The sequence below is a fragment of the Canis lupus genome, chromosome 38 (genome assembly GCF_011100685.1).
Source record: "Canis lupus familiaris isolate Mischka breed German Shepherd chromosome 38, alternate assembly UU_Cfam_GSD_1.0, whole genome shotgun sequence".
Taxonomy (NCBI): domain Eukaryota; kingdom Metazoa; phylum Chordata; class Mammalia; order Carnivora; family Canidae; genus Canis; species Canis lupus.
In genome coordinates this window covers 24,567,629-24,582,322 of record NC_049259.1, presented here as the reverse complement: position 1 = coordinate 24,582,322, position 14,694 = coordinate 24,567,629, and the positions used below count along the sequence as shown (strand labels likewise).

The 14,694-nt window shown below is 66.4% G+C and overlaps 1 protein-coding gene and 2 long non-coding RNA genes across 3 annotated transcripts in view; all 3 read right to left on the bottom strand.

Moving 5' to 3' along the window:
• The window catches only part of LOC119877936, a 29,169-nt gene that overhangs the window by 13,703 nt on the left and 772 nt on the right, over positions 1 to 14,694 (bottom strand). The gene's annotated exons all lie outside the window — the stretch shown is intronic.
• LOC119868078 lies at positions 1,843 to 5,499 on the bottom strand. The gene is made up of 2 exons (XR_005385861.1): positions 4,277 to 5,499; positions 1,843 to 3,806 (listed from the first exon to the last, which is right to left on the bottom strand). It is a non-coding gene; the product is annotated as an uncharacterized LOC119868078 (long non-coding RNA).
• Positions 7,048 to 9,624, bottom strand: TLR5 (toll like receptor 5). The gene is given in 1 exon segment (NM_001197176.1): positions 7,048 to 9,624. A coding segment is annotated over 1 exon segment (2,577 nt).

Genomic DNA, 14,694 nt, shown 5'->3' with positions numbered 1-14,694 from the left:
GCTTACCTCAGCAGCATCTGAGCTCGCGGCCCCCGGTGCGGCCCTGGGTGTGGCGCAGGCTCCCAGCCCCGTGTCCCCCGCGCTCGCCCGCTGCGCCCCTGGCGCCTCCTCTAGGTCTCTCCACGCCGTGGGCACAGCACACCCTCAAGTCTCTTCCGTCTACAGCAGAACCAAAACCTGTACCTACTGCGTCTCCCTTCTAACACGTGTCTCCCCTGCCGTCCGCAGCCCGGCTGCCTCTGAGCCGTCTACACCGCCTGTCTCCTCCCTCTGGTGCTGCTCATTCCCCAGACAGCTGCCGTGTGGCTCCCGACGCTGCTGAGTGCATCCGTGACCAGGACCAAAGCCGGCTCCTTTCTTAGGGTATTTCCACACAGCGCCTGGCAACAATGTCTGTGGCCCCTCACCCACCCATCCTCCATCCTTCTGTCCTTCATCCTCCATCCGTCTGTCTATCCTTCTGTCCTTCTATCTGTCCATCCATCCATCCACCCACCCATCCATCCTTCCGTCCGTCCATCCTTCTGTCCATCCATCCGTCCTTCCATGCACTCGTCCTTCTGCCCATCCATCTGTCCATCTATCATCCATCCATCCTTCCATCCGTCTATCCGTCCATCCATCCTTCCTTCCACCCATCCACCCATCCTTCTATCTACCCATCCATCCATCCATCCATCCATCCATCCATCCATCCATCCTTCGGTTCCTTCTTCCTTCAATTTATCCTTCCTTCCATCCATCCATCCTTCTTCCATCCATCTGTCTGTGTATCCTTCTGTCCATCCATCCATCCTTCCATCCACTCGTCCTTCTGTCCATCCATCTGTCCATCCATCCTTCTGTCCATCCTTCCTTCAATTTATCCTTCTGTCCATTCATCCATCCTTCTATCCTTCCATCCATCCGTCCATCCATCCATCTGTCCATCCATCCATCTGTCCACCCTTCCTTCCATCCTTCCTTCCATCCGTCCATCTATCTTCCCATCCATCCATGCATCTGTCCTTCCAACCATCCATCCGTCCATCCTTCCTTCCATCCGTCCACCCATCCTTCCATCCGTCCACCAGGTGGAGGGAATGTGAATAGAGGGGTCTCTGTTTTGGGAACCAGGCTCCTGGCTGTTGTGCTGCTGCTCTCTCCTGGCCCATCCCCACCTCTCTGCTCCTGTCTCCATCCCGTGTCCTCTAAATATCGGTGTTTTCCACTGCTCTGTCCTTGACCTCGGCGTTGCTCATCCTGCACATTCTTCCTCTTGTTGCTTCAACTTCTCCCTTTGTATTGATGCCCAAAGCAGCATGTCCAGCTGGGTCCCTCCCCTAATCTGCCGAAGCGCCCCCGGCTCTCTGGCACCAGGGCCTCTGCTCTAAGCTGTCACCCACAGACCCTGCTCCACTATGTGACCCTTGAACGGCCCGGAATCCTGGGAGCGTCCTTGACGCCTCCCTCTGCGGTCGCCCAGCTTCAGGTGTCGCCCCTGTGGCGAAGCGGCAGGATTCCACCAGCAGCCCCAGGAGCCACGAGGGGACGTCGGGGCCCCCCCAGCTGCATCCCCAGCCTGCCCACTGCTCACGGACCCCGGCTGTAGCCCCTTTGCTTTGAGGTCATACCGGCCAACATGTAGCGAGCACCTGCTGTGTACCGGGTGCTGAGACAAGCCACCTCGCTGAATCCTCGCGAGCCCCGTGAGCCGAAGCACTGGGGTCTTGGGTGGGCCCTTCATGGGGGCGGCCTCCTGGGCTCCCCAGCCTGCTGTGTTCCCACGTGGCTTTCGGCTGCCCCAGACCCGGAGCACCTGCCACCCCTCCTGTGCCTCCAGAGCCGCAGCCCAGCACAGCATCTTGGGGCCCCGCCTGCTGGAGCTCATCTTTTTTGCCCGCATGCCTTCCTGCCTGAGTTCCTAAAATACAATTAAAAAAATGTTAAAGTCTCTTAATTAAATCCTGTGCCCTCAGGAAGTGTCTTTCCAACCCATCGTCCTCGTGCAGCAGGGGTAGGTCTCAAAGCGCTAATCTGCTCGTGTCCCTTGGAGCTTAAAACCCTCCAATGATGCCGCTCTGTTCTTAGTACCAATCCAAGGTCACGGCGGCTTCTCCCCGGCAGTCCCGGGGGTACATCCGGCTCCGCTCCGGCCGGCGCCTCAGTGCCCCCCTTTCCTTCTTTCTACGTCGCAGACGAGCGCCTGCAGCCCTGAGAGCAGGAGGAGAAGGTCCAACCAGCAGACAAGCTGCAGGACCCCAGCTCTCAAGGCGTTTGCCGACATGGGGCGGGGGGCGGGGGGTGGGCAGAGACCAAGGTACAGCAGGGACAAGCCTTTCCGTGGAGGGGACGCCGGCCTGGCTCCATGTCACTTCAGGCTTGAAGATTCTGCAGGCGGAGGGTCTGCTCCCTTCCCCTGCGATGCCCCGACCCCTCCTTCCTGCCTCCTGGGCCGTCCTCAGGTGCCCAGGGCGCTCAGGCACCTGGGTCCCCCCCCAGGTTGCCCCTGGACCCCCTGCTGGAGGCTGGCGGTGGCCTGGACACATCCCAAGAGCAGCCTTCAGAGCCGAAGCCTGAGTTTTATCCTAAATGCACTCAGGTCCTGTTTAGAGATGTCGAGGTGGAGGGCGACAGGATGGGGCTCGTGGTGAAGGGTCCTGGCTGCTGTGTGGGGACGTGAGGAGGCAGGGGGAGCACCCGGAGCAGCGATGCCAAACCCTGGGCCGTGTTGGGGTCCCAGGCAGTGGATACACAGCTCCTGGGGCAGCCGGGCCACAGTGTGGCCACGGGATGCTCCGAAGGTCCCCAACGGGCCCCACAGGCAAGGCTGGACCCCACGTGAGACCCACCTGGGCGCGTGCGGCCAAGGCCCAGCTCCTGCCTCGGGATCCCGGCAAAATTTGCAACAGGTATAGGGGCGTCACTTCTCCTTCCCTAAGGGGCGAGCAATGGCCCCGGGCTGGGTCCACCTCCCAGCCTTCGCCTGGCCTGTGCCACCTCCCGCAGCCCCAGTGGCTTCAGCCGCGCCTGCATCGAAAGGGCCCCCGTGGTCCCGCTGCGAAGAAAGCCGATGCCCAGGGACCCAGGGACCCTCCTCCGTGGGGGCGTCTGGGCCAGAGAAACGTGGGCCTTGCCCGGGGGACGCACTGGACCGAGCCCTGGGGTGGAGGAGACGCTTCCACGTGGGTGGGGCACGTGTGGCACGACACATGAGCTCATCCTACGGGCCCTGGAGCACGTTCTCTCACATGTAACCCCGAACAAGTGGGGTGCGTGACGCAACCATCAGGTGTCCCGGGGGTTCACCCAATAAAGGACAACCGGTGGCGTCTTGGACACGATGAAATTATTCCGCTTTTGATTTTATAACCAGCTCAGAATTTTGTTGGCAGACGGCCACCGGGCCGGCACGCGGTCACCGCCCCGCTGAGACGACGGAGAATCCTGAACCGAGCAGCTCCTGTGTGCGCGGAGGTCGCGGCGAGGAGCATCGCGATGCTCTGAAGCTTCATCTGCTCTTACCCTCGGCAGCGCTGGTGCAGGCGGTGACCTCGAGGGCGACCTGGTGGCAGGCCGGATCCCCTCGGGGAGACGCCACGTGCTCTTGCCGCTGTGCCGACACTCTGGTCCCATGAGATCGGGGCTCGGAGCTGGTGGGGAGGCGCCGGGGCTGTGCACCCCGCGGGGTGAGGACGGGGTCCCTGAGGGGCCAGGCCCAGCGGCCCTGCGTCACTGCCTACACGTCCTGTGTGGCTGCTTCACGGCGGGAGTGGACCAGCACCAAGGCTGCCGGCACCGAAGTCAGGATTTTACACGCCAACTGCCTTAAACACGGATGAAATGAGTGTCCCTATAGCTGCGAGCCTGCCCGCCGCGTACCTCTAACACCCAAGCCACCCAGCGGCACCCGGAGCCACGAGGGACCCCACCGGCTGCTGTCCTCGGAGGGACCAGCCCAGACGCGGAGCCCTGTGTCCGGAGGGTGGGCGGCGGCACGCGGGGCCTGGGGACCCCGTCCAAGGGGCCTCCCGAAGGCCATCAAGTGGCCACGTGTCCTCCGTCCACCAGCCCCGAAGCCCGGGCCTCCCGCGGGGTGGAGGGTGTGAAGCAGCAAACACAGTGCGTCCTGCTCGGACCTCGCAGGAGGCTTCCCTGTGGTCCGCACTGTGGGGCGAAACAGGGGCGCAGGGCGCCATCGAAATGCGTCTCTGCAGGACGTACAACACGCGGGGCTGGATCCCCGGGTGCACAGGACGCCCCAAGATGGGAGCTTCCCGGAGGCAGCCACACGCACCTTTAGAGTGCAGCCGGGGCAGGTGCTCGTGGCTCCTGGGGTTGTTGCCAGCTCGTGGGCTGATCCCCAACGGTCCCAAAGGGGCCCCCGTGCTGGAGACGAGGATGCCGCTGTCCCCGGCAGGGGTCGGGACCTGTCCTCGTGCACCTCCAGGAGGGGACGCGCAGGACCGACCACCAGCAGAGGCCGCCAGGTGCCCAGCCGGGCTCGACCCTACTCTTCGTCCCATAAACCAAACAAGGAGACATAAGCTGAGTTCACTGATTTGCCCCAAAGTCACAAATCGAGTCCAGGCCCCACCGGGGACTGTCCACGGGGCACGGTGGGCACGACCATCACTCCGTCTACAACAACCTGGCGTCTGAGCACGGTGACATCCTCAGGTCCCGGGCCCGGGCCTGACACAGGAGCTTCAGGGACCGCCCGCCGCCACCACTGTGAGCTGACCTTTGTCTGCACTTACTTCCCCGACCCGCTGGGAAACGAGGGCCTCAGGGCTACAGACGGGCTGGGCCGTGGGGTGGGGCGTGAGGCGCAGAGTCTTGCGGGGAGCATGTTGGCTCAGGACCAGATAGGGCCAGGCCGCAAGGCCCCAGGACAGTGGGGGCGGGGGGAGCCCGGCAGGAGGCACATGGAAAGGACGCAGGAAGCTGAGTCTTTGCGAGAAGCAGCACCTGGGGAATGAAGTGCGACGGCCTGTGGGTCCACCGTCCTGCTCCCCCCAGACTGCGGCAGGAACCTCGACCTGTGAGCACGTTTCAACTGTTTCATTAGGAAAACTTCTGCTATTTGGGCTTTTCAGTAAGAGGATTCGAAGGGCAGTGGGACGGCCCCGTCCCTGCCGACTTCTGTGCGACCCGCCTGCCATGCGACAGCTTCGCCTGCACGTGTCCGTCCGCGTGTCCGGTTCCGTTGGGGAAACACTCACGGGACCGTCAGCGAAGGCCAGGGCGCACCGGGGGTGGCAGCGCCGCAAGCCCCCACCCGCCAGCCCAGGGTCCCCTGCCCGCAGCCCCGATGGGACACTAGGCGGCGTCAGGCTCCCCGTTCCTGCCATGGGGACAGCAGGGCTGCCGGGCGCCTGCGGCGGGAAGCGCGTCCTCAGTGGGTGGCCTCTGCCTCCCCCAGGCTGGGCTCCAGGTGAGGCCCAAGGGCCGCCTCCGCTCGAGGCCCCTGGGACGACGCTCAAGAGGCCTCTTCACTCTGCCCTCCTGCTTCATGCCCCACCCCGTCCTCCACCCCACCCCACCCCACCCCTCCATCCCCTATCTCCACCCCATCCCATCCCATCTCCCACTCTACCTTCCCACCCCCACCCCCATCCCCACCCCATCCCTCCATCCCCATCCCTCTGTCCTCCACCCCACCCCTCCATCCCCACCCCCACCCTCACTCCTCCATCCCTGTCTCCACCCACCCCTGCATCCCCCATCCCCCACCCCCATCTGTCCATCCCCTATCCCCACCCCTCCATCCCCACCCCATCCTCCACCCCATCCATCCATCCCATCGCCCCTCCATCCCCCATCCCCATCCACCATTTCTCACCCCATCCCCCACTCTACCTCCCCACCGGCATCCTCACCCCCTACCCCTCCATCCTTCCACTCCCATCTCCACTCCCACCTCTCCATCCCCCATCCCCCAGTCCCCCATCCCCACCCCCACCCCTCCATCACCACACCCAGTCTCTCCATCCTCTCCTTCTAGCCCCAACCCCTGGCTGCTCATCGAGGCTGTGACCGTCCCCCCCAGGAGCCCGTGCGTGCTGAGCCCCAGGCCCAGCACTTCTGCTGCCTGCCCGGCACCTGCCCTCGCATGTCTGCCCTGTCCTCCTGGGAGCAGACACGGACACAGACGCGGGGACGCTGGGCTTCACAGCACACCTCATTCGGTCACGGGGCCTGATCCAGCACCTGCTGTGGACCGGGCACCCCGTGGGGCTCAGGGCGCAGGGTGACCGGGCCCGAGTCCCCTGCCATCGGGGCTCACGGTCTGGCCATGCACAGCAGGCTGCAGGGGCTCGGGAACGGGCAGTCGTGCCAGGAAGCTCCCCAGACCGATGGGGATGAGGACGGGACAGGAGACGCCTTGAACGCGGCCTGGGAGGGTGGGTGAGGCGGGCCTCGGGGGAAAGGCCTCCGCGGAGCTGGCATCCAGGCCGCGGCCCCCAGGCTCCCCGCCCCGACACGACGCTGCTCGCAGGCTCCCCTGGGGCGGGCGGCTGGGCTCTGAGGAACACGGAGGCTGGACGCGCAGAGCGAGGGAACATTCCAGAAGGAAGGTCGGGGGTGATCTGAGGGTCAGGACCGGGGCACATTTGGGAGACTGAGCCCCAGGTCGGGCGGCCCCCGGTGCTGCAGCCACAGGGCAAAGCCGGCACAGCTTCCTTGGCTGAAGCCTCCTGACGCGTTTGCAGGAAAACCTTTCTGTATGAAAATAAACACGACAAAGACAGAAAGCGAGACGCGTAGGGTTCTTTGAGGAAACGATGACCCTGCAAGTCTGGGCTGCTCCAGGGGGTCTCCAGGTGTGCAGTGGCCGTCAGGCGGCGAGGGGGACCTGGGCTCGCCCTCCCTCGGGTTCGCGCTCAGTGTCGCGCTGCAGAGCCTGGGCACCCCTTGCCCGCGACCAGGGCCGGCGGGACCCCTTGCCGAGGCGGGTCGGGGAGAACGGGCTTCGTGTGCAGTCACGTTCTCCAGGTAGGAAACCGGCGCCCAGAGCGGTGACCCGTGCAAATGGCAAGAGCCCCGCGGCCTGGGCTCAGCCAGCTAGGCGACGGCCGCCACGGTGCGCAGCGGGATGCCGCCATCCCCGCGCGCGCCCCTCTGCTCCTGCAGGATGTGTCGGGAGAGCGTGTCCAGGAACCAGCCCACGTCCTGCAGATCCTCGGGCCACCTCAAGTACCGGCGCTGCCGCACGAAGCCCCCGATGGCCGGGTGCCTCCTCAGCTGGTACTGCGACAGGGAGCCCACGACCACCAGGACGAGGGCGCCGTCCAGGTGGGACGCGCAGCGGCTCCGCGCGGCCGCGAAGGCCTCCAGGCACCACCCGTCGCGGAGGAAGTGCCTGCTCACCAGACAGACCACCTTGCGGCTGCTCCACACGGCGTCCTGGATGTTGGCGATGTGCTCCCGCCCCGGGACGAAGTCCCTCTCCTCGAAGCACAGGTTCAGCCTGTTTCGGGAGCTGTACTGAGCGTCCAGGTGCCTGAGCAGCGCGCGCTGCACCCACTCGAAGTCTCTGCCGCTGAAGCACAGGTAGGCGTCGTACTGGTACGCGTCGGGCGCTCCGTCCTCGGCGGGCCCCGCAGGCAGGAGGCGCCGGGCCGCCTTGTAACAGAGGAAGCAAAGGCCCCGGAGCTTGGCGGCCACGAGGACGGCCAGGAGGAACAGCGTGACCCCGACGGTGGAGAAGATGAAGAGGGAGAACGTGAGGGTCCGCAGGGCCTCCTCGTCGTCACAGCCCTCCATGGAGACAGAGGACAGGGGCGTCCCCGCAAGCAAGCTGGGGTAGGCGCAGCGCACGTCTGCGCGGGACCCGAACACAGTGACGTTGGTCCGGTTGAGCCACCTCACCAAGGGACGGAGCTCGCAGCCGCAGATGAACTTGTTGTGCGTTAGGTCCACGGCTCTGAGCGGGGCGAGCAGCCCGGGGTCCAGGGACAGGAGCTGGTTCCTGGACACATCCAGCACCTCCAAGGCAGCAGGCAGGTCGCCCCGGGACAGCGTGCTCAGCCTGTTGGCGCTCAGGTCGAGGCCCCTCAGCGCCGTGAGGTCCCGCAGCAGCCCCGGCGGGAGGGCGGCCAGGTAGTTGTGGTTCAGGTGCAGCACCCGGAGCCGGGGCAGCCCCCGGAACACGTCCCAGCACCGCCCGGTCTCCCAGGCCAGCTGCAGCATGTTGCTCCCGAGGAAGAGCCTCTCTGGGCCGACGCTGCCCGTGGGGCCGTGTCCGCCACGGCACGCGGACAGGCGGTTGCGGTTGAGGATGAGGACCTGCAGGGCAGGGACCCGGAGGAGCGAGTAGAGGTCGCCCAGGTCCTCCAGCCTGTTGTCCGACAGCTCCAGGAAGCTGGCTGTGAGGTCCATGTGGGACACGGTCTCCAGCTTGTTGTTGCCCAGGAAGATGGTGTCTATGCTGGGCACGAAGGAAACGGTTTTGAGGGCGTTGTCGCGGAGATCCAGGGTCCGAAGCGCCCCCAGGAATCTGAACGTCTGGTCCTGGATGATCCCGATGTGATTGTGCTGCAGGTCAATGTAGGCGACCTCCGCGAGCCCCGAGAAGTCAGAGTCATAGAGCTCGCCCAGGAGATTGTGCGACAGGTTGAGAACCTGGACGCTGCCGAGGCCGTGAAACGCTTCTCCCGCGATCCTGTTGATCTTGTTGTGGGCGAGGTCCAGGAGCTTCAGGTCCCCGAGCACCTCGAACAGTCGGGCGTTCAGGGAGAAGACGAAGCCGTGCGACAGATCCAGCCGCAGCACCGAGCTCCCGGCCAGCCCCGCGAACGTGCTCCGGTCAGGGTCCCGGATGTTCCGGAAGCCAAACCCCTGCCCCATGATGTGGTGGGCGAGCACCAAGGAGGAGATCTGGCTCCCACCGATGGCCCTGGTGACGTTGCCCGTGACGTCTGCGGTCCAGCCGTTGTTAGACACGTCCAGGGTCTCCAGGACCACGTTCCTGAACGGGTTCCCGCACCGCCCCCAGTCCACGGGGGCCCGGCTGTACAGGCCATTGGCCGCGAGGTTCAGAAGGGAGAGCGCCTTGCCCTGCAGGGGCCTGAGCCCCTGCTCACACGCAGCCGGGATCCGGTTGAGGGAAAAGTCCACGGACCTCAGGGAACCCAGCTCCCGGAAGGAGGCGTGAAGCTCGAGGCTCCCAATCTGATTTTTGGACAGGTCCAGGCGCGACAAAGCCCCCAGGTTTCTGAAATAACCGTCTGTCAACACGACGTCGGAGAGGCCACAGGCGAACAGCCGGAGTTCCTGCAGGTGGGGCAGCCCCTGGAAGGCGTCGGGATGCAGGAAATCCACCCGGCTGTTGCCCAGGTCCAGGGTGCGCAGGTTGGGCAGGTTCCTGAAGGCTTCTCTGTCGACGCTGAAGGGCGTCTGCTGCGTCCCCAGCTCCAGCAGCTGCAGCCGCTCCAGGAGGGGGAACGAGGCGCGGGTGACGGCCCGGATGTAGTTGAAGCTCAGCAGGAGGATCTCGGTGGTGCTGGGGACCGGGGGCACCTGGCTGAGGTTGCAGGAGCAGTACAGGGCCCTCCGGCCGTCAGCCACGCAGCAGGATGCCGCGGCCACGGCGCCGGCCACAAGCAGCAGCCCCAGTGCGCGGCCCAGCTGGCGGCCCATGATCCTGCGGGACGGAAACACAGCCGTGCAAGCCCAACGCCACCCCGGGGCCCAGGACGGGGGCCCCTGGACGGGCACCTGCCTCCCCCCACACGTGCGCCCGGCGGGACGCGCACTCAGCGCCGTGCTGGGTCCTTGAGAAACACTTACCTTGAGGAGAGTCTGTTTGCCGTCACTCAATCGGGATGCGTGCAGGGCGTCGGGGAAAATGGCAGGCGGAGGATACTGGTGCCGCCCCCGCCCAGTGCCGGGGGCCCGCCCCTCCGCCCCCTGCGCGCTCCACACACGGCCCGGGTCAGCACGCACACGCTGGTCCTTCGGGCCACCATCCGCGAAGCGCCCAGCCTGACGGGTCAGTGCATCCCCCTCCCACCCCCTGCCCAGGCCTGTGGGGGCGAGCGCGGCGCGGCTCAGGGCGCCCGTCATCTGGACAAGTGCCACACGTCCGCTCTGTGCACAGGGTGCAGCAGGGGCTGGACACACGGGCCAGCTGGGGCGCACGTCCTGGGGCAGGCGGCAGCGGCCAGAGTGGCCAGGAAGGCCCCCGATGACTCGATGACATCCAGGGGCCCCAGGGATGCAAAGGAAGGAGGCCCAGCGGGGAGGCGGGGGGTGCAACACGGGGGCTCCGGCCGCCTCTCCACGCACTTCCAGGGCTGGGACTTGGCACGTGCTGCTTCCTCTGCACGCACGCTCTCCTCCCATGGCTCCGTGGCTCGTCGCCGACCCCCCCTCCGCTCGCTCCCCTGCTCCCGACCTCTCAGGCCACCTTGCTCATGTCCTTCTGAGCGCGTCCCGGGCCCTGATGCGGTAGGTGGCCCGTCCCCCTGTGAGCTGTGTTTGCCGCCACGCGGCAAGCGTTTGGGAGGGCACCCGCCGCCGGGTCGGAAAACCGGAGCTGAAGGAGTGGCTCCGCCAGTGAGGAGAGCCTCAGTTTACCCCTGACAGAGCCCTGGCGCCCGTGGCCGGTGGGGAGAGCGGCCCCGCAGGAGCCTCGCGCGGGGCCCGGGGCGGCCTGGACGCAGAGCCGTGCTCAGAGCTCCACCCGGGCCCAGCCCCAGCGCCCCACGGCGCGGGCTCCGCGCTTTCTCCACCTCGTGCGCCAGGGAAGACGGTCCCTCGGCGGTTTGCGGCCATGCGGGACCCCTCCGGGGGACGGCCGCCCGCTCCCTGCCCGGCGCCCACGTGAGCCCTGCACTCAGCCCTCACTTCCAAACCTCTCGTGATTCTTACAAAGCTCCAGACACGTCCGTGGACAACCTCCCTGCGACTCCTGCATCCAAGCGTGTTCCTCAGGGTGAGCGCGGCCAGGTCGCTGACGCCTCCCCGCCGCGGGGCTCCCGCTGACTCGCCCTGAAGGACTTGCCCTCCCGTTTGCTCTGCGGCTTCCCGCGAGGGCAGAGCCACGCCAAGCGTGGGCCGATCAGATGACACCCGCGACTCCACTTCAAAACGGGAAACTGGTAGTTTAAATGTCCGCAGTGAAAGGCGCCCGCGGGCCCCATGTCACCTCCCTGCAGCGAGACGTGGACGGCAACGCACCCAGAGCTGATGCCGTCGGGTGGCAGGAGCCGGTCCCCACGCCGCAGGGTCACACATCACACCAGGGCTTCGGGGTGCGGCCGTGGCACCAAGAACCCGACTGCGCGGTTTCCCCACGTTGGGTGGTTGGAAACAGGCGACATGGGAGACGCCGTCACCTGGAGGAAGGCCTGTGCCCGCCGGGCTGCAAAGTGGGGGCAGGTCACTGGGTGGCAGGCGGGCTGGGGCACAGGCGGTGCGCCCCGAAAACCTGCGGGGAGCGGAAGTCTTTGTGCATCTTGCTTCCTCACCCCGGGGTGCGAGGCCTGCCCCGGGCACCTGCGTGGCACGGCCTGTGGACGGGTGCGCTGCGGACTCAGGGATGGGGCTGGGGCCTCTGCCCGGCCTTGGACGTGCTTGCAGGATGCTCGATCCCCCACGGACGCTGCTGCCACGGGGCTGGGCGCACCCAAGGCTGCACAGACGCGGCTCCTGCTCAGGCCAGTGGCCTCACCTTGGAGCACGGACTTCGTTTCCAAGGCTCACGTGTGGACGACACTTCTGCGCGGAGCCCGCACACGGGGGGGGGGGGGGGGGGGGGCCGGGTTCGCAGCCATGCACTCACGTCCTCACGCGGTGGGGCACGGGTCCCCAACTTCCTTCCTTAGGAACCTCTGGGAGACGACAGTGGTCAGTGCTGATGTGGGGAGTCGCGAAGGAGGGCTCTTGTCTCCCCAGAGGGGAAAGGCTAGTTCAGGGGAGAAACAGAGGGGCCCTGCGGGGGTCGGGGGTCCGGCGTCTGCCTTCAGCCCAGGGTGTGACCCCGGGGTCCTGGGATCGAGTCCCGCTTCGGGCTCCCTGCACGGAGCCTGCTTCTCCCTCTGCCTATGTCTCTGCCTCTCTCTCTGTCTCTCATGAATGAATAAAATCTTTTTAAAATGCACATTTTGTTTACTTATTTATGTATTTATGTACAGAGCATGAGCAGAGGGAAGGGCAGAGGGTCTCAGCAGACTGTGCACTGAGAGCAGAGCCTCACGACCCCAAGATCGGGACCTGAGCCGAAACCAAGACTTTGACACTTAAGCCAACGGAGCCACCCAGCCGCCCCCCTGCGCATGGTTTTCTAGGCCACACAGCAATTTTTGACCCGCAAGGTCGGGGACACCGACCAGGACCCGAGGTCTCAGGCTGAGGACCACGCCGTGTGCGCACTACATCTTTCCGATCTTCCAAAAACGCCAGGATGCACGGTGCCGGGAGCCTGAGCCTCTGCTCTGCACGGGAATCGCCGGGAAAGGCGTGCGGAGTGAGCGGGCTGGGCGGGAGCTGAGACTCTGCCTCTGGAGCAAGCCTCAGGGGACCTGCTGTGGCCCTGGGTCCCCGTCCCCGCCCAGGGCTCAGGCTGCCCGCCTCCCGGGCCTGAGGCCGACCAGCTGCATCCGCACCACTTCTGGGAAGGGGCCGCGCTGACCTCGCCCCAGCTCGCCCCAGCCCTGGAGGGTGGCACCGGACGGGCGCGGATGGGGTACAGCGGCTGCCTCTGAGGAGCGAGTGACGGGCGGGGGTTCCGACAGGGGGCGCGGGGTGGCAGGGGCGGCAGTGGGGGGGCACAGGAGCTGGGCCTGGGGAGCAGGGCTCAGGGAGATCCCCCACCGCGGCCTAGGCGCCCTGAGCCCTGCACCGGTTGTCACGGTGGGGGCGGTGACAATGAGGACGAAGTTTGCAGCCTAATAGCTGTGACCTCGAGCCAGCGCCTAGCGTCTCCGAGCACCAGCGCGATCATCTCTGCAGTAGTGGCAGAAATGGTGTCTAGGAGGCAGGGACGCCCAGTGCCCGCCCCCAGGGACCCCCCCCACCCCCACGCCCGCACTCAGGGATGCTCCAGTGCCCGCCCCCTGGGACCCCCAGTGCCCGACCCAGAAACCAGCTGCTGATGTGTGACCCTCTAATATTTCTTGCCTAAGTACCCACCCAGGCAGCAGTTACCTGCCCCTCGCCAGAAACAAAGTCCCAGAGGAATCCACGGAGGGAAGCCAGGGAGGAAGCGGAGTCTCAGCCCAGCGCCACCTGCGGTTTCCCTTTCCTGCGTTGGAGACCCCACAGCACACACCCACCCATCCATCCAGACGCTGGAACCCCAACGGCACGGCCCTCTTCTGCTCCCTAGTCATCCCTCAGCACGCTCGTGGGCCCCCGGTGCAAGCAGATGATGCCACGGGTGATTGTTGAGGGCCCAGGGCTGAGCGTGAGGCGGCCACAGTCCTCATGCAAGGAGCGCTGGGCTGGAGCCGAGCCTGACGTGTTCAGGCACAGCCGCAGTAACAGGACCGAGAAGCTTGGCCTGCGAGGCTCCGCCCGCCTCCCTGAGGGCTGCCCAGCCTTGGGCCAGGGCCGGGGCCCAGGAAGGAGCACGGGGCTCACGGGCATCCTGATGCAACGAGAAGCAGCTGAGCCGGGAGTGCCCCTGCCCCAGGCCTGGATGAGGTCGGGATCTGTGCGGGGCTGGAGCCCAGGGGCTCCTGGCCAGTCCAGAGCCTGCACAGCAGCCGGCCCACTGGGTCTCCAGCCTCACCAGGCTCGGCCTCCAGGGCTTGCGGCCCAACGAAGGAGGCTCTGCGAGGCTGGACGCGGCTTCCTGGCAAGTGTCGCCTCCGAGGGAGCCGAAGCCTGGCAGGCTCAGCTTCGCAGATGGCGCAGCCCACACACTCCCTGCCCTGCTTGGGCCCAGGTGCTCCTGAAGCCCAGGGACGGCCCCTGTGGAGCCCGCGGGCCACCCGGCCCCACCGTCCGCCCTGAGACGGGCTGTGCCTGCTCACAGGAGGGTGCTGGCTGCTGTCTTGTGCCCACAGGAGCCAGGGTGAAGCCAGGCGGCCATCGGGGGGCCCAACACGTGTCAGTGCTCCGCCAGGCTCAGTAAACTCCGGGAAATGATTCAGACTCGCTGCTGTGGTGGGGCCTGGGGGCTCCGGCGGGGGCTCCCCAGCATCAGGGCCCCCGGCATCAGGGCCCCCGGCATCAGGGTCCCCGGCATCAGGGCCCCGGCATCAGGGTCCCCAGCATCAGGGCCCCGGCATCAGGGTCCCCGGCATCAGGGCCCCAGCATCAGGGCCCCGGCATCAGGGTCCCCGGCATCAGGGCCCCGGCATCAGGCTCCCCGGCATCAGGCTCCCCGGCATCAGGGCCCCAGCATCAGGGCCCCGGCATCAGGGTCCCCGGCATCAGGGCCCCAGCATCAGGGTCCCGGCATCAGGCTCCCCAGCATCAGGGCCCCCGGCATCAGGGTCCCCGGCATCAGGGCCCCAGCATCAGGGCCCCAACATCAGGGTCCCCGGCATCAGGGCCCCAACATCAGGGCCCCGGCATCAGGCTCCCCAGCATCAGGGCCCCAACATCAGGGTCCCCGGCATCAGGGTCCCCAGCATCAGGGCCCCGGCATCAGGGTCCCGGCATCAGGCTCCCCAGCATCAGGGTCCCCAGCATCAGGGCCCCGGCATCAGGGTCCCCGGCATCAGGGCCCCCGGCATCAGGGCCCCGGCATCAGGGTCC